Source organism: Camelus ferus, chromosome 6, assembly GCF_009834535.1.
Source record: "Camelus ferus isolate YT-003-E chromosome 6, BCGSAC_Cfer_1.0, whole genome shotgun sequence".
NCBI lineage: Eukaryota > Metazoa > Chordata > Mammalia > Artiodactyla > Camelidae > Camelus > Camelus ferus.
In genome coordinates this window covers 42478916-42505898 of record NC_045701.1, presented here as the reverse complement: position 1 = coordinate 42505898, position 26983 = coordinate 42478916, and the positions used below count along the sequence as shown (strand labels likewise).

The following is a 26983-nucleotide window of genomic DNA, read 5'->3' as shown; positions in this document are numbered from 1 at the left end:
AGAGGCTGGAAGTCTGAGATAACAGTGCCGAGCATGCCTGAGTTCTGGTGAGAGTCCTCTTTTGGGTTGCAGACTGCCAACTTTTCATTGTAGTCGTACGTGGCAGAGAGCAGAGAGGAGAAGCAAGCTCTCTTGTGACCCTTATAAGGGTACTAATCACACATACCTACACACACACATACACACACTCTCACACACAAATACCCACACTCTCACACACACATTTCATTTTTTTCAGACCTTGGATATGTCTGTTCAGCTCCATCACCAGTTTTAAACTCCAGATGTAGAGAGAGATAGTAGACAGTGACTGTGTACTAGTTAAATGAAATAAACTATACTAAGTAAGTTCAAAGAATGAAGTATATAAATAGATTATGAAATGTTAACTGATAACCTCCTGGTAGAAATGTACCATTTTAATTGAAATGTGCTGCCTCTAAAAGCAGGAAAAGAGTGCTTCCTTGAGGATTCTACAAAGGAACATGGTCCTACTAGTATTATTTGAGTGCAGTGGGAGTCATTTCAGATTTTTGACCTCCAGAACTGTAAGATAATAAATTTGTGTTGCTTTAAGCCACTAGATTTGTGTCATTTGTTACAGTTGTTACAGCACCAACAGGAAACTAATACAAATGTCCTGTGACTTTTCTAGCTCTCACACCACCTAGTATTTTCAGAAGACATTTTCAGCTTCTCTTATGGAAAAAACTTAAAATAAAAGGGGATTACAGACATGCATCAATTGGAAAACTGAGTTCATGATCACCAAGAACTTGCTAAAAAGTATATATCCACTCTCTCTGAAGGTTTATTTCTCATACCACCCAAACGAGAGTCCTAACAGCACAGATGAAGGATAAAATACTTCCTGAACAAAGTTCACTTTCACTCAGTCACTTCCCATAACTAGTTCAGGGCTGATTACTGTGGTGTCATAAAATGAATACTTAGATACAGATGCTGCCACTTACTAACTCTGCAGCCTTTGGCAAGTCACTTATTTTTTCTGTTCTAGGGAATCGAAGAGATAAGTGGTCACTAAAATTTTATATTTCACAAACCAGTAAAATTTCTAAAACAAAAATTGTTACTAGGCTTTTATAAAGTTAAGACTTAAAAAAAAAAGAAGCAACTACCTTAGCTTATACATTCATAAAATAAAGAACATTTTAGCAAAATGTATCTTCAAAAAACACAACCCTTTAAATTGAATAAATTTAACTTTCTGAAAGAGCCAAGGGCATTCTGGGAAGACTGTGGTAGAAGCTGCACAGTTTTTGAACCTCCTCAAATTATCTCCTTAAAAATAGAGCAACCAGGATGGCAAAAACAAACCCATAAACACAATATTAACCATAAAACTAGGTAAACACAAAAATACAACACCAACCACTATAATAAGACCTGCAAGATATCCAACATTTGTGCAGGAAGGAGGAGGGGGAACAACAGAGAGTGAAGGGGCATCTTAGAGCCATGAGACTCTCTATAAGCAGCAGGTATGGGGTATGCTCTCAACAAGCAAGTAAGAGTGCAAAGGTCCTCAACAAGGTCTGCAGTAAAGGGACTGGAGCAGGCAAAACCTTATGAACTCTCAAAACTTTTGGACAAGTTTCTTGCATCTGAGGAGAAACAGAAATAGTCTAAATTCAGTAGGGAAGACACAATATGAACAAAGCAAAGTCCAGATAAAAGCTAGAAAAGGGAAGGTGATACAGACAAAAGATCTTAGAAAGTTACTGGCCATTATTTAAAACTTCCCAAAACAACAGTAAATATTTTTCTAAATAATTATTTACTTTAAAATTTTTGACAATTCATCTGGAAGATTTCAAAGGGCTTAAAAATCATTATATCCTTAAAATAAATACACTCAACTATATAAGCACAGAAGTCAAAGCCGATCCAATGTTAATGTCAAATGATGCTGAATTCTCAATTTGGTAGGAATCACTGATCAAAAAAAATATTAGAGATAGAAATTCTAGGCACTGCCCAAATGACCCTATCCTATAGAAAATAATCCAGAATCCACAGAAACAAAAGTAGGAAGGAAGAAGGAAAAAGAGATCATCCCTTACATTCACCACCAAATATAAAATACTTTAAAAACCCTAGTGAGTTTTGTCATTTTTGTTTTACATATTTATACATGTCCAATCAATGTCTACACATACTTGATGTTTTCCACAATAATATTAAGTATTTTTCTTCCAATCACTTCAACAGTTGTTTAATATTCCATTGGATGGCAGTATCATAGTTTTCTGTTATGAATACCACTAGAGGAAACATCTTTGTGACAGTTAAAAAAAACTCATTAATACTAAATGTGGCAATGTTAAAGAGTAGTCTAAATTCTTCTCCACTAATAGGCAAATAACACAATCTTTTGTTTTTCATAAATTCCTAAAATCAAGAACAAATTTTGGAAGAAAATGATTCCAAAAAACCTTAGTGAAGAAAATAATTAATTTCTCTTGTTGTTTTTTAATTGAAGTATAGTCAGTTTATAATGTTGTGTAAATTTCTGGTGTAATGTTTCAGTCATACAAATACATACATACATTCATTTTCATATTCTTTTTCACTATAGGTTACAACAAGATATTGAATATAGTTCCCTGTGCTATACAGTATAAACTTGTTTTATTTATTTTTTTACTGAGTTATAGTCAGTTTACAATATTGCTTCAATTTCTGGTGTACAGCACAATTTTTCAGTCATATATGAATATATATATATATTCATTTTCATACTCTTTTTCACCACAAACTACTACAAGATCTTGAATATATTTCCCTGTGCTATATCTATTTTATATATAGTAGTTAGTATCTGTAAATTTCGAACTCCCAATTTATCCCTTCCCACCCCCTTTACCCCCGGTTAACCTTAAGTTTGTTCTCTAGGTCAGTGAGTCTGTTTCTGTTTGGTAAATAAGTTTGTGTCTTTTTTTTTTTTTTTTTTTTTTAGATTCCACATATGAGTGATATCATACGGTATTTTTCTTTCTCTTTCTGGCTTACTTCACTTAGAATGATGATCAGGTCCACTGCATTGCTGCAAACAGCATTATTTTATTCTTTTTTATGGCTGAGGAGTATTCAATTGTATAAATATACCACATCTTTATCCATTCATTTGTTGATGGACATTTAGGTTGTTTCCTTGTCTTGGATACTGTAAACAATGCTGCTATGAATACTGGGACTCATGTATCTTTTGAATTAGAGTTCCCACTGGATATATGCCCATGAGTGAGATTGCTGCATCATATGGTTAGTCTATTTTTAGTTTTCTGAGGAATCTCCATACTGTTTTCCATAATGGCTGCACTAAACTATATTCCCACCAATAGCATAGGAGGGTTCCCTTTTCTCCACACCCTCTCCAGCATTTATCGTTTGTGGACTATTTAATGGCCATTCTGACCAGTGTGAGGTGATATGTCATTGCAGTTCTGATTTGCATTTCTCTGATAATTATCAATATTGAGCATTTTTTCACATGCCTATTGGCCATTTGTATGTCTTCACTGGAGAACTGCTTGTTTAGGTCTTCTGCCCATTTTTGGATTGGGCTGTTTGTTTTGTCGTTGTTGTTGTTAATTTCTCTAATTTTTAAGGTATACTTGCATACAGACTAAAAGCTTCCAGAACCAGTTAGTAATCATGTGACAGAATATTTAAATGAGATTTTAATTCTAAAATGGCTAACAAAAAATATAGGCGTTTTAAAGATGCATAAGATTTTAATTTAAAATAAGATGAAAATCACCTGCATGAAATAAAGACAATAGAAATCAAGTCACTGAAATCCTAAGCTGAGTGTCTTAACCAGTACAGAATCACAAAGAAACTCAGTGAGTTTTTGTATATGAACTTCCCAAATTACAATTCATCTACCCAAATGAATCAGAATAATCCTGCCTACTGTGCCAGCTCATGCCACTGAATAAAATGTTCTACTTTGGGATACTGTAAGCTGTATCACACAATATCTTCAGCTCCCATGCTGTTAACAAGCTGTTAGACATAAATTAAGGAAATAGCTCCAATTTACATTAAATTTAAAAGATAATAAAAGTATTAAACTACTAATTAGTTCCAAGACAGGCGGCTTAAAGAAGAGGTCTGTCATGCTTCAGAAAATACACCATTTAAAGAAATTTAAATGGTTAACAATTTTTTAGGTTGTATGTATGTGGTTGAGACTTAATGCAAAACAATATTTCAACCCCCAAATGCAAATAATATCTATAAGAAATTACCATTCAAATTCCACCTAAGAAGTAGAGCAATAATGCAAAATTTTTTCTATGTGAACACTTATATTCTTGTACCTTAACATAAAATTACATGATCTTAGTTCATACTTGGTAAGACATTACTTTCTAAAATCAAAACATTTAAAATAAATAGATAAATAACAAAATGCACATGTAGGGGTGAAAAAACTTTTCACTGATCCTCTTAAGATCCCTAGCTGGACCTGAATATTAAACTGACAAAGACAGATCAACAAGAGAAAAACAGACAAATTTATTTAATGTAAGTTTTATGTGACAAGGGAACCTTCACAAAGAAATGAAGACCCGATGAAACAGGCTTGGGCATTTTTATACTGTTTTATACTATGAACAGCAGAGAGTCATGGATAAAAACATTACAGAACAAAAGGATATGAGCCAAGAGTAGTAAAATGGGGAAAACTTAGCAAGGCCTGTTCGTTCAGATTCCTCTTGGTATCCTCCATCTTCAGAGATAAAGATGTTCCTCTCCTCCAGGTAGAGGGAAGGCACCTCTCACATGAGGGTCTTATGATCTGCTTAGGTGAAGAAAGGGGAGGTCAGAGAGTCCTTCCTGCACCTGCTATTTCTCAAAATCCTTCAGCTTTAAAATAGTCAACGTGTCAAGGTACCATATTTTGGGGTAGCATGCTCTGAACCCCATCAATACAAATGAAAATATCCTACAAATTACCCTTTCCTAACTATATATTATTTAGGATAATAGAGCACAGGGAAAAAAAGCAAGCAAATACTAATTAAAAGAAAGCAGAGGGGCTATGTTAACATTAAACAAAGTAAAACAAGAAATATCACCAAGACTAAGGGCATTAAAAGGCTTAAATCACTAATAAGACATAAACAATCCTATATATGTAAGCACTTCACAAAAGAATGTCAAAATACACAAGGTGAAAACTGATGAAAGGGACAACAAATCCATAATCATAGCTGGAAACCTCACCACACCTCTCTTCAGTAACCATGTACTAGAAAATTGGCAAAGATATACAGGACTCAGTACTGTCAACCAACCTGACCTATTTGACATTTATAGACAACTCCACCCAGCAAAGAATACACCATCTTTTCAAGTGCACATGGCACATGTGCCAAAAAAGACTCTATCCTGGTCCACTAAAAAACAAACAAACAAACAAACTCAATACATTCTGAATAAAAACTGAAATCATACAAATGTTATCTTACCACAACAGAAATTAACTAGAAATCATTAACCGAAAGATACTTCAAAAATTTCCAAACACTCCTAAATAACATATGGTTTAAAAAGGAAGAGTAAAGGGAAATTTAAAAATACTTCTAACTATATAAAAACGGAAGTGTATCAAAATTTGTGGGATGGAGCTAGAATCAGTGCTTAGAGGGAATTTACAGTACTAAACATATGTATTAAAAAAGGGAAGAAGGCCTCTCAGTCATATCTAAGCTTCCATCTTTTAGAAAATGCAAAATTAAGAGAAAGTTAAACTCAAAGTAAGCAGAAGGATGGAAAAGACAAAAATCAATGAAACTGAAAATGTAAAATCAACACAGAAAAATCAATGAAACCAAAAGCTGGTTCTTTGAAAAAAACCATGAAATTGATAACCCTCTTGCTAGATTGATCAAGATAAAAATAAAGATGACATATATTGCCAATATCAGGAAGAGGAGGAGGATATTAAAACAATCCCATATGTGTCCTTTTTCTTTTCTTTTCTTTTTTTTTTTGGATTCCAAATATAAGTGATATTATGTGGTATTTTTCTTTCTGTTACTCCAAATGGCATTATTTTATTCATTTTTTATAGCTAAGTAGTATTCTTATTTACAAAACACAAACTCACAGATGTAGAAAACAAACTTATGGTTGCAGGGGGAGGGATTAATTGGGACTTCAGGATTTGCAGATATTAACTACTATATATGAAATATATAAACAATGAGGTCCTACTGTATAGCACAGGGAACTACATTCAATACCTTGTAATGGCCTATAATGAAAAAGAATATGAAAAGGAATATATATATGTAAAAATTAATCACTATGCTGTACACCAGAAATTCACACAACACTGTAAATCGACTATATGTTAATAAAAAACCCCATAGATAAAAAGGGACTATTACAAACTACTTCACACCTACAAATATGACAAATTCCTTGAAAGATACAATTACCAAAGCTAACTCAGTAAGAATAGATAACCAGAATAGTCTTGCATCTATTAAAGAAACTGAATTCATAGTTTCAAAAACTTTCCAACAGAGAAAACTCCAGCCCTGAAGGATATAAGATCTCTTAAGTCTTCTTTCATTCTTGGACACCTCCTTCTTGAGGAGGCTTCTCTCCAATCTGGACCATCTGTTCTCTAGGCCTGCTACACAGATACCCATTCTGGGACATCATTTCATCGTTCTCCTAGGTTGCATTTACTATTTCCTACATTCCAGGTCTTTCCTTCACTTCTTTATTTTGCTAGAGCACAGCTTCTGAGGCTTTTCAGGTCTGAAAACATCTTCATTCTAACTCTTTTACTTTGCTGTTGGTTAAGAAAACTGAAGCTGACATATTCAATTCTTTTTTGTTTTTAGGTTTCCTCTCTGGAAACCTTTAGGATTTTTTTTTCATTCTTGGTGCTGTGAAATTTCATAAACATGTGCCCACGGCTATGCTTTTTTATTTTTTAAATCGAACACTCTTCAGAACAGAAACATGGAATCCTGTACACCTAGTTTTAATGAAGGTCGTTTTTGTTGGGGGTGATAGAATTTGGGGCAATGTTTTTCTGTCATCTTTTTATTTATTTTACTTGAAAGAGTTTATAATGGCATACTGTGTTTTTATAAAAACTACACCATAGAAAATTACAAGAACGTCCCACGATGTCAAATAAGGGTTTAAATGTGCAAACTCTGATTCCACAATTCTACTTCTAGAATTCCATATTCTAGCAAAGGGTGCAATGCAAACATACATTCAAGAACATGAACTGTAGTGCTGTTTATAATATTGGAAAATTAGAAACAACATAAATGTCTTTCAGCTAAATATCTGGACAAAAAAACCTATGGTGCATACATTCTATAAACACTATGTATGTATATACTATATACTATAAACACACGTATATTGACATAGATGTATAAAACACTATTAAGTGAAATGGGGTAGTTGTAAAATAAAGCATGACCATTGTTATAAGAAAACTAAAAGCAACAAACCAAAACCACGTGTTTAGATACATAAATACACGTAAGGAAATGCATAAAGAAATAAATGTCTGAAAGGATATATTTCAGAATGTGATAGTCTCTACAAATAGCCAGTAAAAGAACTGCAAAGCATATATAATTTTCATAATAACAGAGGGTAAAAAATGGAATAATAAAAATATGAATGGATGAAATGATCCAACTACCAAGTGTTCCAGTAAGAAAAGATGTCCCAGTGGATTTTTAAAAATCCAATTCATGTAAACATTAGCCAAAAGAAGGCTGATATAGCTACACCAAAATCAGAAAGAGGTCACAGATGGGAGAAACTCAGGAAACATGACAACTATAATATGGGATCTGGATTGCGTCCTAGAGCAGGAAAGGAACATTAATGGAAAAACTAGCAATAAAGTATATAATTTAGTGAATTGTAACAATATTAATTTCTTGATTTTGAAAACTGTACTATGATTATGCATTGTATTAATATTAGAAGCAGAGTGAAGGGTTTACAGGAACTCTCTACCATTTTTGCAACTTTCAGGATGTATAAAATTATTTCAAAATAGTTTTTAAAAAATTAGATTAGACTTTAAAACAAAAAGCATGAGAGATAAAAATGTACACTTCATGGAACAAAGGTTCAATTCATAAGAAGACAGACTAATTATAAAGTTGTATGCTTCTAATAACATGACCTCAAAACAAATTAATCAAAAATTGACAGAACTACTAGGGAGAAATAGGATCCAAAATTACACAGAGAGATTTAACATGAAGTAAACTGTCAGCAACTGATAATTAAAAGACACACACACACACACACACACACACATACATACAGACACACAAATCAGTAAGAAAGATTTTTAACAACAGTATTAACAAACTTCACATAATAGACACATATAACTGCATCAACTGCAAAATTTACATCACATATATACAGTCATACTCACAAAGCATTTAAAAAATATACAAAACACATTTCATTTGTCCCTTTTTTTTTTTTAGGTTCCACATATGAGTGATACCATATGGTATTTTTCTTTCTCTTTCTGGCTTACTTCACTTAGAGTGACATTCTCCAGGGCCATTCATGTTGCTGCAAATGGCATTATTTTATCTTTTTTATGGCTGAGTAGTATTCCATGGTATAAATATACCACAAGTTCTTTATCTAGTCATCTGTCGATGGACATTTAGGTTGTTTCCATGTATTTGCTATTGTAAATAGTGCTGCTATGAACATTGGGCATCTTTTTAAATTAAGGTTCCCTCTGCATATATGCCCAGGAGTGGGATTCCTGGGTCATATGATAAGTTTATATTTAGTCTTTTGAGGAAGCTCCATACTGTTTTCCACAATGGCTGCACCAAACTGCATTCCCACCAACAGTGTAGGAGGGACAAAGCACATTTCAATGATTATTCAATTCAAAATATTTGATGGTAGTTACATGTGTGTTAACTTTTTATTTATTCATTGAACTATCCATGTATATTTTTTACATGTACTAAATTTCACAATAAAGATTTTAAAAAGTTAACTGATCTATATTATTTATTTATACACTCACTCACTAATTTGTTTTTAAAAACGTGTTCCACAGCAGCAAAACCCTGAAGATAAAACTATGAAGATGGAAAACTGGTATGCTCCAAGAGGAAGCAAAACAAGATTCAAGATCAAGGGTGCCAGTAAAAGTATCCCTGTTGTACTCTAGTAGTTTCTGAAACTTATAAATCCAGGGATACTAAAGGCAATTCTCAAAATAATATTTATACATACTCACATCACCCTAATGCAAAACTGGAGATAAATAAGAGCAGACTACCTGGCTATCTACATCCCAAACAGTATCAAATCTAAATTAAAGACACTTCAATATAGACAATATCTGAATCAGAGGTGCTCATGTCAAACTGCCAAAAGCAGTTCTATGGTACATTCGCCCCATGATTATCCAATTTAATAAAACCCCAAACCAAATCAACTTTCAGAGTCATCACCTCTTTATATTGCCAGTTTTGAGATAAAACAAACGGAACAGTTAAGTGGTTAGTATTTGACTATGCAAAAAGTAAAAATAGTATCCTCAAATACGTTTAAGATGATAAAAACAGACTGAAGCTATGTTCACAAAAACTTCAGGAAGAACTATTTCTTTCACTAAAAAATTTCTGAAATTAATAAGAGCAGTTTATTAGTTAGTTATTGCTACCTAACAAATCACTCCAAAGCTCAGCAGCTTAAAACAATGCACATTTGTCATCGTAGTTTCTGAGGAATTGGATGTTGCTTAGTTCCTCAGTTTAGAGTCTCTCACAAGGTTGCAGTTACAGTGTCAGTCTGGGCTACAGTCATCTCAAGGCTTAACTGGGATGAGATCTTTTAACTTCATTCAGGGATTGTTGGCAGAATTCAGTTCCTTGGAGGTTATCAGACTGAGAACCTCAGTTCTGCATGAGCCATTGGTCAAAGGTCCCCCTCAATTCCTTGATGGGTGAGGCTTTCTATAGGTCAACTCAATATGGCAGCTGGCTTCATCGCAGTGAGCAAGTAAGAGAGTGACAGCAAAAAGGAAGTAATAGGCTTTATAATCTAATCTCAGAAGTGATATCCCACCACTTTCACCATATTCTATTAGAAGTGAGCCTCTAGGTCTAGTCTACCCTTAAAGGGAAAGTATTACATAAGACTGATTACCAGGGTTATCTCAGAAGGCTGCCTATCATAAGCAGCATAATGAAAAAGCAACTGGAATACAAAGTGAGGAGAACTGGAGTCTAGTCACTATGTGCCTAAATATAATCTCTCAAAATATAATCTTCCACTGAAAAAAACTGAGAGGGAAGCCTACATGACCTTAAATTCTAAACCCTGTGCTTCTCTATCATGTCTTTTGGAAAGGATTACCAAGGATTAGAGATACTCAGTCAAAATGCCTCATTTTACAAAAGAGAGGAGAGTTGCAGGAAGGGTTAACACAGACTGGTAGTAAGCCACAGCTATTCTTCTCTTATGCCCAGTGCTCTTTGCACTGTAACATATTCCTTTTGCAATTAATGCTCTAAAACAAGTCTATCCTCTCTTTGTAAGTCTCAAAAATCCAATAAATTCAAAAAGGGAGAATAATAATACAGTAATACAGTACTAACAAGAGCAGAAAGAATTGGTTCATGTTGTGCAATGTATCTTAATATTGTGCAATATACCCTAAAGCTATCTCTGTAGGTGGCATGTGAGATGGAAGTGAGCTATCCTCTGCCCATCCCCAGTCCCAGGTATCCAGACACACTAGTAATAAGATTACTGGAAGGAAAGTATACAAGCAACAGATAATAGATCAAGTAATAAGATTTGTTGGAAGGGAAGTATAAAAGCAACAGATAACAGGTCATAGCAAAGAATAGTCAACTTAAACAAAGTAAACAAGATCAGATGTAACCTAAATGAAGTATCTAAAAACAGAAACTGCAACCAGAAAGGGCAAGGTTTGTTCCCATTGGAATCCTGGCAAATGGACAATCCGAGGTCAACAATGGCAATGCATGCAATGAAGGCAATGTCCTAGGTACTCTAGGAAGCAAATGACAACAGCTAGACTGGCAGAGAAATCCTTATGAATGCAGAAGCATCAATCAGGGTCTAGTACAATTACATATTTCTACTACATAAATACCTTATTTGCTCCGTTATCAGTTTTCACTTGTCAGAGAATCCTGTCCACCAGCACATACCCTTTACCAGCCACAACTATTTGTAGTAACTCCAACTCTGGTGAAAATATTGCAGTGAAAACATTTCATGTGTGTACAACTGTTGTGTTGAAAGGTATCTGTATTAATCTAAATATGTATACACATACATACACACATATAAATGTATAACTGGATCCAGAATTTCTATATAAGAAAGGCTTATGGACACCAGTAGGTTGGTGGTGGAAGCCGGGGCCTAGAGGTTTATCTTAAATCTGTGTTTGCATAAAAAGCAAGCAAGATTATCCATATCAAAGAAAAAGATCACACTGATAGAGACTGCCCAGAGCCTCTCATTAGTATTAGCAGATATCTAATTATATATCTAAATTCACTTCTATAAACAACCTAGAAAAAAGAGCTAAAAATGTTAAGAGGCTAAAATAGTATTTAAAGAAAGCTTTTGGTACTTTCAAGAGTTTTGTTTTGCTTTTTAATGTGTGTGTGTGATACTTTTGGTACCGATGAAAGGCAGAGGGCCAAAAATAAGAGAAGATGAACTGGACAGTTCAAAGGGGTATTTAAGGAAGAGAGGACCACCAATCCAGGCAGGGGTGCCACAGTTGAGTTTCATGGCCCAAGCCATTGGCTATTTCCGCCTATATTATGAGTATACTCAAACAGGTAGAAATAAATTTCAATCAAGCCATCCCAAGATGGAACAGCTCAAAAGACAATATCCTTCTCAAAGTATTTAAAAAAGTAGTTTATGCTTTTTTACACTCTTTTACTCAGTGTCCAAAAATGGCCACATATTTATCTCTTTTCTAGGCTTTTATGCAAATCAACAAAGAACTGTGTTTCCCTTCTTTTCTCACTTCTTACTCCTCTTCTGTTTCTTAGCTTTGAAGGGACAGGAGAAAGGAGGAGCAGCAGTAAGAACAATTTAGATAAGCCTCAGACAGGTCTCTAATTAGTCTTGAGGTAAAACTGGTAAAAGGCAAAGAAAGTATGCTTAGAGATTTGAAGTTTAACACCAAAACAGTACAGCACACACTACTTAATACATTATGTATTTATACTTTTCCATTATAGCCCCATCTAATGATATCACCACCATCAATAAGCAGAATATTGAGCAGTCATTTATGAACAGTCATTTTTCAGCATAACCAGTGGTTAACAAATTGGAAGGAAGCAAGGAGAGAAAAGAAAATTAAAGAAGAGGAAAAGAGGGAAGGCAAGCAGGAAGCATGCAAGCAGGGAGGCAAAAGAAAAAAGGTAGAAAGAAAAAGAAAGAAACAAAGGAAGGAAGGAAGAAATTACAGAAGAGATTGTATATGGCCTGCAAAGCCTAACATACCAGCAGCCCTACCTTTGCACAATACTGCTTTAACCGAAACTCTACAAAGCAAAGACTGCCTATATTAACTATCCTGTCCTTAAAGAAAATTTGATGACCCCTGCCAATGGCCAAAAGACATAAGAAAAGGTGTTAAATATCATTAGTCATTAGGGAAATTAGGGAAAAACCCCAAGGTGATATCACTACCCACCAATATGGCTAAAATGAAAAGGACAGTACTAAATGTTGCAAGCATCTGGAGAAGCCAGAACTCTCAAACACTGCTAACAGGAGTGTTAACTGACACAATAAATTTGAAAAACTTTTTGGTAGTGTCTACCAGAAATACTTATCTGCATATTCTATAATATAGCCATTTCACCAGTATGTATACATCCAACAGAAATGTACACACATGTTCATCAAAATACTTACAAAAATGTTCACAGTAGCCCTACTGGTAATAGCCAAAAACTAGACAGAATACTGTATAGCGTTAAGAATAAACTACTGTTGCATAACTTGTATAAATTTCATACATATAATATTGAGCAAAAGTGAGACACCAAGGACTACACATTGTATGACTCCATTTATATAAAGTCAATATGTAAATTTACTGATGATCAGAAACGAAGATAATTGCTTCCTTTGGAAAAGAGACACAAAGTAGGGCTTCTAGCATGCAAGTGATGCTCTTTCTTGATCTAACTACCAGATACTTGGATATGCACACTTTGTGAAAATTCAATGAGCTGTACACTTAACGTTTCATGCACTCTATCATACTTCCCTCACCAATGAGGTATCTTAATTCCTTTTAACTTACATAGAGGTCAGCTTTGTTTTAATTTTCTTGGTATACTATTGCACAGGATACCCAAATGTTTACGTACCGTCATTTTAGGTTAGTTCCACACTAGATCCGAAGGACAAACTTTGAAAAGCCAATAACTTGTTATTGCCAAAATTATCCGGGGAAGGGGTGGGGAGAACCTCCTTAAAATGGAGTTTTGTTTGGCCCTTTGTGTTGGCTTACCTTTGTCAACTACCACTCTGATTTAACCTGCATAAAATGTTCACAGGAGCTTTTCAAAAAGCCTGTGCTTGTGGAAAGTTTCTTCTTTCTACGACAGCTCGTCTAATAATGCTGTTATTTTGTGTTTATCCAGTTCCTCCCATCCATGGAGCTTAAAGTATTTCACAAATACTGTTGGGTGGTGTCACCTTCAGTTACAGAAATTTGGGCCCAGAGACATTGTGAACCAAAAAAACTCTTACAGCATGGCTCAACGTGCCTAAAGAAGCATGCATTCTTTGCCGAAACTTACAAGTGTGAGAACTGAAATATAAAACGAAAGAGTGACTATTAAGGGCACAGAGTCAATCATAGGTTGAGCCAAGACCCAAACCTAACTCGCTGCCTCTTAAGAGAAAAGCAAGCAAGCAAAACCCTACACACTTGAGTAAATGCTCAGCTGCTGAACTCTTGTAATAGGAAACAGGCGAAGATGCCGAAATCATGCCCATGGGGAAGACCTGCTGAGGACCCCACGACGCTGACCTTCGCGTGAGCCCCATCACTCCCGGCCACACGGGGCAGACATTCACTGGGTGCAGTTTCTGCGTGGCCCCTTCTCCTTCTTCAGGGAGGCTGCGGCCGGAAATCCCAGGGCTGGTCTAAACCCACCCGTCCTTTTCTCCGGTCGCCCAAACCTCCCACCCTCCGGGTTTACCTCAGATGCGCCCCGCACCGCCCCGGGAGCCGACTCTGCACGCTCGCCCAGAGTTTCTCAGGCCCGATGCGCAGCCACCACGTCAGCCAATCGCCGCTCGCTCGGAGGCTCCCTGTCGGGGGCTCCTCTGCGCGAAGAGGTACGCGCGCCGCCGAACGACCTGGCGCGGCGCGACGGGGGAGGGAGCCGGCCGCACGCGGCGCGGGGGCCCACGGGGAACGGAGGCGGGGCCGGCGCCAGGCAGGGGCAGGCGGCGCCACGGGGCATGCGCGTGCCACACCACCGGGCCGCGGGGCGGAGCCTCTGGGCAATGGAGGAGCTTGGAAAGTCTTCGCTGGAGTTCGGAGAAGGGAGGAGGTTTGAGTAGTCTTCTTCTGTACCTGCTCCTTCGGGCGCTACGGTTGTCGGATCTGAGGCGACGGGCGCATTCTGCGGAAGCAAAGTATTCTCTGGACAAAACTTAATCTACTTAGAGGTTTTCCTCCTCTAAGCGCTCCTTAAAAGCGCCCCAATTTGAGCGTTGTCGAGTGTCCACAAGAGCAGGCAGAATTTGGCTTCCTATTTTGTGTGTGGTTTAGGGGTGAGGGGGAGAGTGGAGATGGGACGCCAGGAAGAGAAGAGGGTCGTGTTGGCAAGTCATGGTTGAATGAAAAAGGCTGTTGTTGGACTCCAGTTGGGGGAGCAAAAAGCAATGCCTAGCTCCTAGACTAAAATTTGGGGGTGGTGACCTGTTGACTTAAATACTTAAGAGACACGGTTACTTAACGTTTAATATATGGATTTTGTTGAACCTTTCAGGGTTAAGTCCTCAATACCTCCCTGTTGAAACAAGTAAGTAGTATAGCTGATAGTAATTCAAGTGTGGTTTTCTTGTACCACAGATCAGTAGTGCTTTTATAAATGTTACGTTAACTCCTTCAGACACCAAATATTTATTGAGCATATACTATGTGCCAGGTACTTTTCTGGGTTTTGGACAATAAGCGATAATAATGATGTTTTTTACACATCCCCAAAGAGTAGGCATAATAGGAAGTGTTGACAGGTTCCCAAGTTAGTGGGTAAAGTTAATGAAAGGAACTTAAACTTTAGTAGATGTAAAAAAAAGGACTGAAAAAAAAAAGACATGAAAAAATTGGTTATAAAGTTGGAACAAAAAATTTATAATGTTTACAAACTCTTGGTTATTGTAATTAATGGACAGTGCTCTGAAGAGGTATTTTTTTTTCTTTGTATGTTTTGTTTTAATAGATTCAGCTTTCAAATGCAGTTTTCTTTACTTTACTTCAGTCAGGGTCCGAATCAGATATTTATGGACAACAAGTACCATAAAAATACAATAGACAAAAGGAGGAGTGGTATAGTTTGTTAGAGTAGATGGGAAGGGCACTTTAATCAGGAAAAAAGACTTGTGAAAAGGTTTGGGCCAACTCAAATTTTATGTAAAAGAAAGGAAGGAAAGTTGCTTTGCCTAGCTAATGAATAACAAGAAATAAGTGGGGGAGAGGATAGTGACCACAACACTGAAAAAATTCAAACCAAGTAATGAATTCATAGGTTAAATTTAGGGAAGGTGACTGTACTATTTTTCTTTGGGTAAAGGTACATTAACCCTCTTTTTTTAAAGCTCATTTTCTGGGTGCTTGAAGTCTCCAGGGTAAAGAAAAAAATCCACTTTTTTAAGTAACCTGTTTTTCTTTTTTATTCAATGAGTTCAAATATGCCTTTTCTTCTAAATCCTTCTTCCAACTTATCCGAAGTAACTCTGTAATGTTCTTTTCCTGAACTTTTCAGACCACGATAGCTAATTTTTTCCCAGCTCCCCTTTCACCACCATCACTCACATGTACTTTCTTCATTCTCTATCTTGCTAACATTTGCCAGTCTACAAGAAATGTAAGAGACCAATTAGAGCTTTTTTTCTCTTCTCAAGCTAATTATCTATGCCCTTATCCCTACTATAAGTTGGATAAGGATGAGAAGGTAAAGACAATGAACCTCTTTTTCATTACAAAGAGCAAAAGAATGTCAGACTGTGAGTACTCTCAAATCCACAAGTATCATTGGCTTCCCACAATGTGCCAGGCTCTCCAATCACTTTTGGAAATAAAGTAATGAATAAAAACTGTGCACACAAGTAGCTGAGAATGTCATGTATATTAGTCAGGATTCTCTAGAGAAACAGAAACTACAAGATGATAGGTAGAGATGGATTGATTTTTATTGTAAAGGGTATCTTGTTTTAATCTGCAGTTCTGAGCTTAATCTTCTCCTGATGTGTCTATTTCTCTGTTCTCCACCATTCCCTTATTCACCTAATACAGAACTTCAAAATACATAAAGGAAATGTTAGTACTGCAGAGAAAAATCCACAATTAATATAAAATTATAGTCAGATTTCAAATTCATCTCTCTATAATTAATAGAAAAAGCAAAGTAAGAGTATATAAGACTTGAACAACACTATCAACCATAACACTATCAACTAACTTACCTAATTGATATTTATAGAACACCTATTAACAGTAGGATACACATTCTTTTCAGATCTGCATAGAATACTCCAAGACAGACCATAATCTATATCATAAAACAAATACAAATTCATTTTAAAAGAGTTATATCAGGAGTGACATTAAGATGGCAGAATAGGCAACCCCAGACCCTCCTTCTCTCATGGAGACACAAACTTAACAATAATACATGGATCAATTGCCTTTGTGAGAAATCCAGAAACCAATTACGTGGTTCCCATAGCCAAGGTGAATGTGAAACCAACTGCATCAATGACCAGTAGGAAAATTTGTGGCACTCACTTGCAAGTGACCCACCCCGAGTATACATGATTGGGAGGAAACCCTCAACCCCCGTCTTCTCACTGAGGAGAGAAAGGAGTAGGACATATATCCAGTGGTCTGAATTTTCAAGGGGGTGCCTGAGAGACTGGTTTCTTTCTTGCCTGAGTCTAAGTGCTGATAGGAATGGGTGGCCAGTTTGGGGGCTGTTGAGAAAAAAAAGTAGTCAGTGTGCACCTAATTCCAGAATACTACAGATAGAAGCTAGGTGGAAGTCCAGCACCACAGCTTACTACTGCACCACAGAAGCCACAGTATTGCAGGCAGATGCCAGAGAGAGATCCTCAGTAGAAATTGGTAAGCTTCTTCAATTATTGGGTTACATGTGCAGGCCCAAAGTGGTCATATCTCCAGATAAGGCATAAAAGGTCTCCAGAATCTCTAGCTGGATTGATTGGAGAAAGTCCTCTATGTATAGACAAATGCAGAATCCTATAGTATTGTAATATAGATGCATAAATCACTTTTTAGATGAAATGGACACATTCCTCAAAATAAACACTTTACCAAAACTTACTCTAGAATAGAAAATCTCAACAGACCTATAACAAGTAAAGAGACTGAATCAGGAATTTAAAACATGTCAATAAAAACAAGTCCAAGAACAGATGGCTTCACTGGTGAATTATACAAAACATTTAAAGAATTAACAATGGTTCTAAAATGATGCTACATGAAACATGTCAGACATATTGTATGATTTATTTTATATAAAATACTCAGAATAGGCAACCCCATAGAGACAGAAAGTATATCAGTGGTTGCCAAAGGCTGGTAAAAGGGTTAGTGAGGTGTGATTACTTAAAGGGTAGGAGGTGTTCTTCTGGGGTGGCTGTCATTTCATTCACTGAATATTAGTAAGTGCCTACCATATGCCAGGCAGTATTTCAGAAACTTTTGCATGGACTTTACATTCAAAAGGAAGGAAAGACTAAGAAGAAACAAGTAAGTACAGAATATATCTAGGTGTTGAAAACTATAGTGAAGAAAAATAAATCAGGCTAGCTGAAGAGTGAACAGATTGAAGAGAAGTGCAGTTTTAGACAGGTAAACCCTGCCTGTTAAAGTAATATTTGTGCTGGTGGCTGAAAGATGTGAAGAAGCAAGTCATGAGAATGTCTAGGAAAAGAACTTTCCTGGCACAGGGAAAAGCAAATGCAAAGATGGGAGCACACTTGGGAATGTTCAGAGGAATGCCAAAAAAAAAAAAAAAATCAGTATGACAGAGCAGGGTGAAAGAGAGAAGGGTTAGGAAATTAGTGTGGGGAGATAGCCCTAAGCCAAATTGGGCTATGGCTAGGACATTGGATTCTATTCTCAGGATGACAGGAGACCACTAGGTGGCTTAGAACAGGTGAGCAGTACCTGAAATATGCTTTAAAAGGGTCACTCTGGCTACTGTAACCACAATCTTCAGTTCAGTTTTTGGGAGATGTCCCAGACATTAATGCCAAGATTATCAGTTCTGAAGCCAGGAAATATCTGGCTTTTCCATCCAACTCTTCCCCTAAGTTGCTGAGGCCCCCAGTCTCTTTACCCTTCTGAACTGTCAAAGAAGAGATTGATTAAAGTCTCTTCCAGGTCTGTCATTCCATGATTCTAGAAAGTTAAAATAGGCTTCACTACTATATTAGCTCTTTTACTTAAGCCAGTGATTCTCAACTGAGGCTATTTTTGCCCTACAGGGGACATCTGGCTATGTCTGGAGACATTTTTGGTTGTCACAATTGGAGAGGGAGTTGCTACCAGAAGCTAGTGGGTAAAGTCTAGGGATGCTGCTAAATATCCTGCATTGCACAGGACAGCCTCCCATAACAAAGAATTATCTGGCCCATAATGTCAGTGGTGCTGTTGTTGAGAAACCCTGACTTGGCAGACAGAAAATTCACACCATGTACACATAATAAAATTTATGGCACTGAAGTTAGTACTTTTCTAACTTCAGGTATATAAAGTTCCTGATCCAGCTTATCAATCATTTATGGAAGTCAAAGATGCCACAAGCTATTTACTGTGAATAATTTTATGTCTTGATTCTTTTCTGTAGCTGACATAAAAATTAGACCATAAAAACAGTATAGGTAGTGATTCAGAAAGAGGCCTCCTAAATTATATATACTTAGGTTCAAATAATAACTCAAATACTCAGTGTGACTTCAGGCGAAATTTACTTAACCTCTGTCCCAGAATTTTCTCATTTGTAAAATGAAAATAAGAGTATCTCTGTCACAGGTATACTGTGAATAAGATAATGGGTTACAAAATGCTTAGCCTAGTGCCTTGCATAAGCAAGCATTACGTGAATCTTGTAATTATTACCATTTGCTAGGCAGGCTGAATATGACCTGAAGGTTGCAGATTGCTCTTCACTTTTCTAGAATCTCCCCTATTCTCTTAATTTTTTTTTCTAATCTGTTGTGAACCAAGATATTAGATATCCGCCCTACCAAACTTTTTAGAATTGGGTCTAAAATTAGTTCTAAGCGAAGGCCTGGGAAGCTCCCAGGAGGAAAGTGCATGGATTTCTGCATGTTGACAGCTCGGAAGTCTTAACTCCTAAATTCACAGCCAAGTCTCAAATAAGAGAACTCTGTGATATAAATGACCTGTAAGTGTTGTTCTTATCATATCACAATAATATATTGAAAAATGTTTTCCAAGTAATTATTTTCTTCATACTGTGCAGTTAGAGTCCCTTGGAACTTACGAATGCTATGTTAATACATTGGAACCTAAGATCTTACCTAAATAATAACATGATAACTTGGTATTTGTAAGTTATAAGCCACTGAGAACTTAGAGCTGACACTCAGACCCACAGAATTTTAAAGCACATAAGAATCTTTCACTTGAAAACAGCATTTCGTTAATACTTCTAATACTTCTGCCTAAGAATATTCTAGAATAATAGATCTCTTCAATAGTTCAAGAGTTATAGTCTCTTCTATTGGTCAAGAGTTTTTAATTTGGTGTCCATCGACCACCTTTCCCAACTTCCCACCTTATTCCATGGAGGGGCTCCATGTATGCCAACTTCTGCCTTTGCCTGTCTGTATGTATACAGTGTTCTAACATCTAAAGAAAAGAGTCTCTAGCCTACAATGGCTATGTATCTTTCAGGGAATGGTATTTTAAAATGTGGCTCCACTCATAGTACATCAAGTACTATGGGATTATGTTGCATTTTCTAGTTAGAAACTGATGAAGATAAACTTTAGACTTGAGGAACACAAAATCGTTCAAAATGAACAAATACTGTCATTTTAAAGTATAGCTTTTTGTTCCTAAATGTTTTCCCAAACTGCGGTTGACACTGCTGGTTGTTCCCGAATATGTTTTTCCCTTTTTTCCATAATGGTGTATATATATTTTCTGGACACATTGTCACCCAGCAAAATGCTGCCTTTCCTAACCTCCCTTGGGCCTAGGTATAGCCCTGTGGCCAAGGGGTTCTAACCAATGAGATTCACGTAATTTCCAGGGCTTTCTTTACCCTTCTTACCTTTCTTCCTCTCTGCTGGCCAGAGCTTTATTTGTGGTTTACAATTGTGTTATTACATGAGGGCGAAATAAATTTCAATCTTGTTTAAGCCACTATTATTTTGGTCTTGAACAGCTGATCCAATGGCCCAATACAAAAACTTTATTCCAAAAAGACACTGAAGAAATTGTCAGATTCTTAAATTCAGTATTTTAAGTTTCCCAAAGATTAAGTTTCTAGTCATTTTGCAAACTGATAAATCAATAATTATGTAATTTTCAACCAAGATCAGCTACATAAATCAGTACTTTAAAAATATAAGCTTGATACCTTAGCAGTTTTGCTCTAATATCAGGCAGGACATTACAGCATTATATAAAATAATAGTAGAAACGGCAAAGTGATGCATTATGTATACAGAATTTAAAATAGTAGGTCAAATAAAATTTCCCAGTGCTAAACCTCCCAGCATTCCAACACTGGCCATGGGCAAATTTGGCTGTAGATAAGAGTTATGTCCCATTATCACAGCTCTTAGCACAGTGGATACTTGTTGACCGTAGACTGACACTGGCTGACTTCAAAGCTCCAGAGTATTCTTAAAACTAGGCCCTATCTCCTCAACTAAACTAGAGGTACAAGGCTAGATTACATGTAATATCAAGCCTTGCTTTTTTTTACTCAAAGAAATATGTCCTAGTCCAGAGAGGTTAAAGAGGGGTAGCAATTTTCTAACAGGGTATTTGGAAAGATGCCTGGGAGAGTCTTCTGACTGAGTCAGTAGGGATCATGAGAGAATGAGTTCTTAGGGAGACCACAAACTTGCACCCACTTCTTCAGGTTAAATATTCAGAGATTAAGATATTCATGAAATAATGGATGATGTCAAAAGGCTGTCTTTAAATCTTGACCTGTGAGTATTATTGTATTTCCTGAAATAATCTAGGGAAGGCAAAAATTTACTTACGTTGCAACATGGTACAATCTCCTCCATTAGATTATATGCTCCAGGAGGGAGTTTAATTGTTAACACTGCCAGCACATAGTGCTGACACTTATTAAACTCTCAATGAACGAATGTAGAATCTGGTTCAGTGTACGCCTTGGAGTTTAACAGTATTTAATAATATAACACATTTCTTTAACTTTAAAAAATTCTTTACTTAATATATGAGTAAATTAAATTAACTTGGGGGGACATTTAATTATTTTAGGTTTCTGTGTGACAGAATGTAGTTTGGCCTGTGGTTAATATTTAAATCTACAACCCCATGGCTATTAAAAGAGAAAATCCTGGATTGAATACTAGCTATACCATTAACTTATGGTGTGACTTTGGGAAGCTTAGTTTCCTCAGCAGAAAATGAGGGAAATATTTTCTATGAGCTCTGAAACTCTGATTTTAGTTTTTTAGTGTATAATAGGTTCTTAATATTTGTTGAATGAATAAGTGATTCTATATTGCACTCAAGACCTCATATTTAATTAGCAAAAGGTTGAAACATTGCCTGAAAGCTTTTACTCTAAATAGCAAAAGTTTCTGAAAACTATTTCTTGGTAAACATTCAAACTTAGTAATTTTAATCAAATGTGAAAAACTTTGTTTTTGTGTTTATGATCACGTAAGTAGCAAGTCTCTCCAATTCCTCACTTTTATTTCTGCCAGTCAGATATCATTACTACCAGCTTTTAAATAGCTCAGGCTAAGAACTAAGAATAAAGTTTAAAAACAACTATTGTCTTTGGTACATTGAATTGGTAACCATACATATTAAGCTGAACATTATTACTAACAAAAGAAATGTTCACATCTTAAGCTACAGAGGAGTCATTCTGGCTTATACATGAGTTAACTAGAATTTTATGCTAACTAAGATAGCCTGTTTGTGGCCTATCAAACATACATTGTACATCTACTTTAATTATTAAAGAAAAGAGCACACCAGCCAGAAGTAAAGAATGTCCATGTTAAAAATAAAGATTAAATGCCTCTCTTCCTGGGACTCCAATGCTGGTAACTCCTTTCACGATGATAGGACTCCCTTCCCCGGTACCAAGGCCATACTGACTCGCTGTGTACATGCCAGTCTGTTCTGTTTTAAAACTCTGAGGAAATGTAAAAGGACTTGTTAATGCTTCTTTGTTCTGACAAGACATAAAACTGTGCTGAAAACTCTGCTTCTCTGGAGCAGCCTCTCAGAGTAATCTGGGAAGCTGACATCTGGGCTAGTCCTCAGTTTGGCTCAAATAAAACTCTTTTCTAGTCTTATTATTGATTATTGTTTTCATTGATATTATATGTCACTGATACTCAATGGTTTTTGAACTTCAAAAATGGCAATTTTATATGGTTCAAACAATATATTTAGTTTTAGATACCATGTTTAATAAATAATATGGCAATAAGGGTTCCAAAGCCTCTCATTCTCCCTTTTACTCCTATCATTTCTTGCCTGCTAAGGATGTGACAGGTATTTTTCTAAAATTTCAGAAGTTTGCGTCTCTTCTACACAGCATTTGCAATTTGTGGTTTAAAGATGGTATAAGTAGTATTTTTGTTTTGTCAACTATCCTAAAGGGCTAGTGTGAACAATTAAATATTTTACAGAGAGAATATACCAGTAATTCATTAATGTTCCTTGATTATTTAGGTCAGTGGTTCACAAACTTTAACATTCATAACAATCACTGGAGAATATATTAAAACACAGGTTTCTGAGCCCTATATCTAGAGATTCTGATTCAGTAGGTTAGGGCTGGACCATGAATTTTCTTTTCCTACAAACTCACCCATTAGGCTGATACCTCTGGATTCTAAGTTCATACTTTGTGAACCACTGACCAGGGGTACAGAAGAGATTTATTTCTAATAAGGCCTTCTTTTTCTTTTTTTTTGGTCATTCAGTAAATAAATCCCAAGTAGATGAGGTATTCGATAAATTCCCTTCAGCCAAAACCATTTCTTAGACTACATTAGCTCAACTGTAAGATAACTGTAAAGTGGATTTGTTTTTACTTAGTTGCTACAGCCCACAATTGCAGGAGAACTCCAAGGAGTTTATTCACCTGTCTCTTCTTTAGAGCTGGACTGTGCTCTGGCTTTCCAGAGGGCAAGGGCCGCCCCAGCCGTACTGCTGGAGTTCGAGGCCAGGGTCACTTTTAACTTGCATTATCAGAGGCAGAGCGTCCAGCTTGCCAAACTCTGCAGAAGGTTCCCGATAGGCGCCAATCTAGGAGACCAAACCGTCCGCCTGCGGTCGACCAATCCAACCCCACCCGCGAGTCTTTTCTCTTCCAGGGACCCTCCTGGAGCCCAGGGAACCAGGCGGGGGCGAGAGGGAGCCCCCAAAGGAGCGCGACAAGCAGGTCCCGACCCGCCGGCGTTCACGCGGCGCGTCTGTTGCCCAAACCTCCCGCCGCCTGCGAGCAGTCGCCGAATTGCCGCCCCACAGGGAGCCACTCGGCCCACAGGCAGCCCCGGCTCTCTCGCCCAGTTAAGGCTCTACAGACTGGCACTCAGGCCCGCGAGCTCGCCCACTCCTCTCAGCCCACTCCGTGGTGCTCGGGTGTCGAAGATGTCGGCCAAGCCCGCTGTCGGCTTCGCGAACGAAGCTTCTCGGCAGATCCTGGCCGGTGGTTCCGCTGGTAAGGCCGCCCCGCCCCGCCGGGGGCTAGTCACTTTTCCCTTCGCGTGCCCCGAAAACGTTTCTCAGACAAGTCTCCCAACCGAAGTTTTACCTCCTTCCTCCACATTCCGCGCTCCCCGCGCGGAGCCCGAGCCCACAGAGCGCGCGAGCAAAGGAGGCCGGGAGCGGGCGGCGGGCGCCGGGTGTCCCGGGTCAAGTCCCCGCGGCGCCCGCGCCGGCCGCTCTCGGGTTCCCGCCTTCTGTGCTCTAGCCTGGAAAGCAAGGTAGGCAGCCCCAAGGCCTGCGCCTCTGAGGAGGCCTTTTGGCCTCGCTGTTTTACTTGAAATGATCCAATTTCTGTCAGATTTAGTTTTGCTAGCAACTGTAGCCTCTTTTTTTCTCCCAGCTAGCTCATATCTTGTAGAGTGTAGAACCCCCCCACCCCCGGCCGTCCTTGGAGTATGTACCTCAGGATTCCACAGGTTTTCCTACTCATCCTGTGCTTGCTTGGAGCTATTCGTGCCTTAAATAAGCATATTACGGTGAAAGGAACACCTTAACACATTTAGACACCTCTGATATAATGGGCTCACATTACTTTATGGAGAGCTATGCTGTGGGAAGAATTCTGTTGTAACTAACCGTGGAAATAATTACTAAGTGTGGCTATAGGAAGTTACTAAACCATGAGATTATGTTACGTGAACGTATTTTAAAGACACTTTAAACTGTAAATTATGAGTTGATTGAAAATCTAATCTTACATACTGTGATGCATTTTTATTATAAATATATAAAATAATTACTATAATTCACTCACCACCATAAAACATGTTTACAAATGTAAATAGTCTCTTAATAAATTATATTGTGGTAACTCTAATAAATCATATTAAGATAATGACTGGATGGCTAATGTTTAACTTTGACCAGTAAATTTTACTTTATTTTCAAATAAACTTGGACTTGTTATGAAGGACTGTTAACATGTTAATTATGACTGGCTATCATCATGTCAGAAACTCCTTGCATCTCAGGGGGGTACCACAGGTAGCCAGATGTGTCTCTTGCAACCTGTACACTTTCCTGAAGATGACATTTCATGAATATGGCAATCAGGTATTCATTTCTTCTATGTAATTGTGCTATGTCCATCCATTGTTATGATGTCAGTGGCCCTACTTTCTACTTTTTTTAAATTGTTTCCTACTAGTGATGATGAATTTGCACCAATTTATTCACTATTTTGGTCAAATTCCACAATGTGCAAGACTCTGCCAGCTGTCCCTGACTTGCTTGATTTAGAGTCCATGACCCTGATTAAAGAAAATTCAGCTGGCCCAACAGGGAAGTGAGGCTAATTGGTGAACATCCTAACCTACCACTAGTGATGCATAAGCATTTGTATATTGGCTTATATAGGTGATCATACTTGTTAGACACAGCTAAACTCAAGAGGTGTTAAAATTAAATCAAACTTGAATCCTGTTTTGTTGGATGATGAATATTTGGCATAAATATAATGTGTTGTTCCATCATATTCTTACAATTGTAACTAATATGAGTGAAAATTAGTACATTTATAAGATAAATTAATCATAGCATATTGACTTATATATTTATTACTATGGAATTATTGATAAATGATGAGAGTAATTTATACTTTCATCATAGTGAAAAAGAGTCATGTTTTTTTCCACTTGGCCAATAACATTTTCATAAAACTTTACTGGACTTTAATAAAAGCAGGCTAATCATGTTACATATAATAGGCCAAGGGCCAAAAATAACTTAATATACAAAAGAGGTAGAAATTTAAAAAAATCAGAAAGTACATTCAAATCTCTAGGACTGGAGCTCTGATTACTGATATTGTCATCAAATTCAAAAGCTCTTTGTGTATGTCTTGTATGATCTTTTGATGGTAAAGGTTAAAAATACATTCTGGCTTTCTTAAGGGTTAAAAAAAAAGCTAGAGAGGTTTACTGGAGAAATACTAGGGTATCTCATGGAATTCAAGGTCTGAGATGCATTCCTGGAACTGACTGGAATCAGGAGGTAGAACACTGAGGGGAACTCAGGAAGTAATCTCTTGCCATTTCTTACTTCTTCTCTTTGCCAAATAGTTGAGTATTTCCAAGGCAGCTGGGTGGTGGCCAATAATAGAGTCACAAGTAGTATTTCTGTAGCTGTCAGGATGGCTTGCCACACTTCCATAGATTTGCCCAATGAGGAGTAAACATGCCTAAATGGATTTAGACAGTTACTTACACAGACAGCAAAAGCAAGTCATTATGGTGTCAGTTCCCTGTATCCCTTGTTCCACAGACAACACTGAAGAGATCAGGTGATAGATGGTGTGATTGGTGGGTCACTTTTGTTGAGGAGCCACCTCAGAACCTCAGCCTAGCAGTTCTGTAGACTTACACTGAAGTCTGTAGCTTTCCCCTAAGTGAGAGTGAGGTGGAAAGTCTTGTGCTGAACTGAAACTAGGGAGATGGATCAGAAATGGCCTTGTGACAGCCTTCCACAAGATAATGGGGTAAACAGCCTCTTAGGTCCTCACCAGGCTGCTTATCTTCCCTTAGGATAGAAGAAATCACAGGGCATTCTGTCAAGACTCAGGTCAAACTGTGGTCAAGTCTTACCTATGTGGTCTATGTGGAGATTATTTTCCAAAGAAGCTAAACACATCATGAGATGGGCAATAGGTAGCTT

General features: G+C 37.2%; 2 protein-coding genes across 12 annotated transcripts in view; one reads left to right on the top strand and one right to left on the bottom strand.

Annotated features, from left to right (window-relative positions):
* The window catches only part of MIPOL1 (mirror-image polydactyly 1), a 245574-nt gene extending 231138 nt beyond the window's left edge, over positions 1–14436 (bottom strand). The window contains exon 1 of one of the 4 annotated variants that reach the window (XM_032481908.1): positions 14304–14436. The gene's annotated coding sequence lies outside the window, so the exon portion shown is untranslated. Of the gene's footprint in view, positions 1–14131; positions 14279–14303 lie in introns of those variants that run through there. The other 3 variants (XM_032481911.1, XM_032481910.1, XM_032481909.1) reach the window with 3 other exon arrangements.
* SLC25A21 (solute carrier family 25 member 21) overlaps positions 14332–26983 on the top strand; it is a 421523-nt gene continuing 408871 nt past the window's right edge. For 4 of the 8 annotated variants that reach the window (XM_032481918.1, XM_032481917.1, XM_032481916.1 and 1 more), the window contains exon 1: positions 23273–24549. Coding sequence is in view for 2 of the 8 variants with exons in the window: in XM_032481914.1 (XP_032337805.1) it covers positions 14370–14442 (73 nt within the window). In the remaining 6 variants the exon portion in view is untranslated. Of the gene's footprint in view, positions 14443–23272; positions 24550–26983 lie in introns of those variants that run through there. The other 4 variants (XM_032481920.1, XM_032481919.1, XM_006190421.3 and 1 more) reach the window with 2 other exon arrangements.